We start from the raw sequence: 1,488 nt of genomic DNA on the forward strand, positions 1-1,488 counted from the left end.
AAAACTTAAGAACAATTCGTTTGTTCCATTATAATTCAATAGTAACAAAACAAGCAACATGTGTGTATCAGCACGCTTACAATATAGTAGCCTATACTAGTAGGACTACTATTCTACTAGGATATATAGATATTTAGAACAAAAGAAGTAACGTTGATAAACCAAGACCATATCAATCACTTGGTTATTATTTGTATAAACACTCCAAAATCATATGAATTAGGGGCTCTTTCAAAATTTCGATTGGAGCATCTTCACTATGTGTTCATCTAGCTGGAAGGCCTTGCTTAGTACAGCAACATTGATAGGTGGATCAGCCCCGAAAACGGCGTTAGCAATGGTGACCGTACCAGGGTTTTGGCTGCTTAATCCAGCAATAGCAATAGCAGGGTATTTTCCAATATTGAATTGAAAATGAATGAGGCCTTGTGGGAAAACAAACACATCACCTTTGTTAAGCACCTTAGCGAATAACTTGTTATCACCGTTAGCAAGGTTGGAAGTTACAAAGCCTACATAGAGGGTTCCTTCAATGACCGTAAGGATTTCGCTTGCACGAGGATGTGTGTGAGGAGGATTAAGGCCATATGGTGCATAGTCAATCCTAGCCAAGGATATGCCGAGGGTGTTGAGCCCTGGAAGTTGTAATGCAGAGACTAGTGTGACAGCGGATTGTACCCTATTGCTAGTGTTCCCGGGCTTGTCTAGCCCATCCTTAAAGAAATCCTCGGGTTTAGCATCCATTGGATTCTTACAAAACAATCCATTCACAAACACTGCATGCAAATTTATTAAATACTCCTTATTTAGCAATAATTTTAAAAATAAAGTACAAATCAAAATTAAAATCAAATAAATTCACAACATTTGTAATTAAATTGGACAATAATAAAAAAAAAACATACGTTCATTATTTGGATCGTTTACCGCAACACAGAAGTCTTGTAGCTGAGTAGGATCAGTCGCATAGGCCATGTAGGAAGACATGGCTAAGAAAGTAAGGTAAACAAGAAAATGACGAGCTTCCATCTTAAGTTTTTTATGAAATTGGTATGTTACACTCAATAATGTATGTGAGTATTATTACAAGTGCAAACTATAATCTTCTTGCATGCTAATTGATCCTTTTATAGTTCAAAGACGTGCATAGAATTGGTCATTAATTATCATGAAAATTCTTTTTTAATTGTTTTGATTTTCAATGAGGATAGTTATTTAGTGGTTTAATTTTTTACTTAGCAGGTAATGACCTCGTCAGTCTTGCATTATTGACATAGTCAGATCATGGAATATAGTTTTAAATAATTAATTAACTTAATCAACTAATGTTATAAGATTAGGTTGATCAGTTAGAATAGTATGTTTTAAATTTTTAATTAATAATGTAATATTCCAAACATTAAGAGTACGTAGGGTATATACTTCGTACAAGAGTAAGAATCTAAGATACATGATTTTCTAACTACTACCTTTATTTTTGTATATCAA

At 33.9% G+C, this 1,488-nt stretch overlaps 1 protein-coding gene across 1 annotated transcript; it reads right to left on the minus strand.

Moving 5' to 3' along the window:
• Window positions 1–1,072, minus strand: LOC145635185 (germin-like protein). Its single transcript, XM_081686472.1, has 2 exons — window positions 906–1,072; window positions 1–776 (listed from the first exon to the last, which is right to left on the minus strand). The coding sequence occupies exons 1-2, from the start codon at window positions 1,027–1,029 to the stop codon at window positions 232–234; spliced, it is 669 nt and encodes a 222-aa protein (XP_081542598.1). The 5' UTR covers window positions 1,030–1,072; the 3' UTR covers window positions 1–231.
• Between the last annotated feature and the right edge of the window lie 416 nt (window positions 1,073–1,488).

Source organism: Chenopodium album, chromosome 6, assembly GCF_948465745.1.
Source record: "Chenopodium album chromosome 6, dcCheAlbu1.1, whole genome shotgun sequence".
Classification (NCBI taxonomy): domain Eukaryota; kingdom Viridiplantae; phylum Streptophyta; class Magnoliopsida; order Caryophyllales; family Amaranthaceae; genus Chenopodium; species Chenopodium album.

Bases quoted from the DNA above. Each gene is read 5' to 3' on its own strand.
- LOC145635185 (XM_081686472.1), bottom strand. From the start codon at position 1,029: ATGGAAGCTCGTCATTTTCTTGTTTACCTTACTTTCTTAGCCATGTCT. The intron at 777-905 runs GTATGTTTTTTT...ATTTGCATGCAG, and splicing joins AAACGATCCAAATAATGAAC to TGTTTGTGAATGGATTGTTT.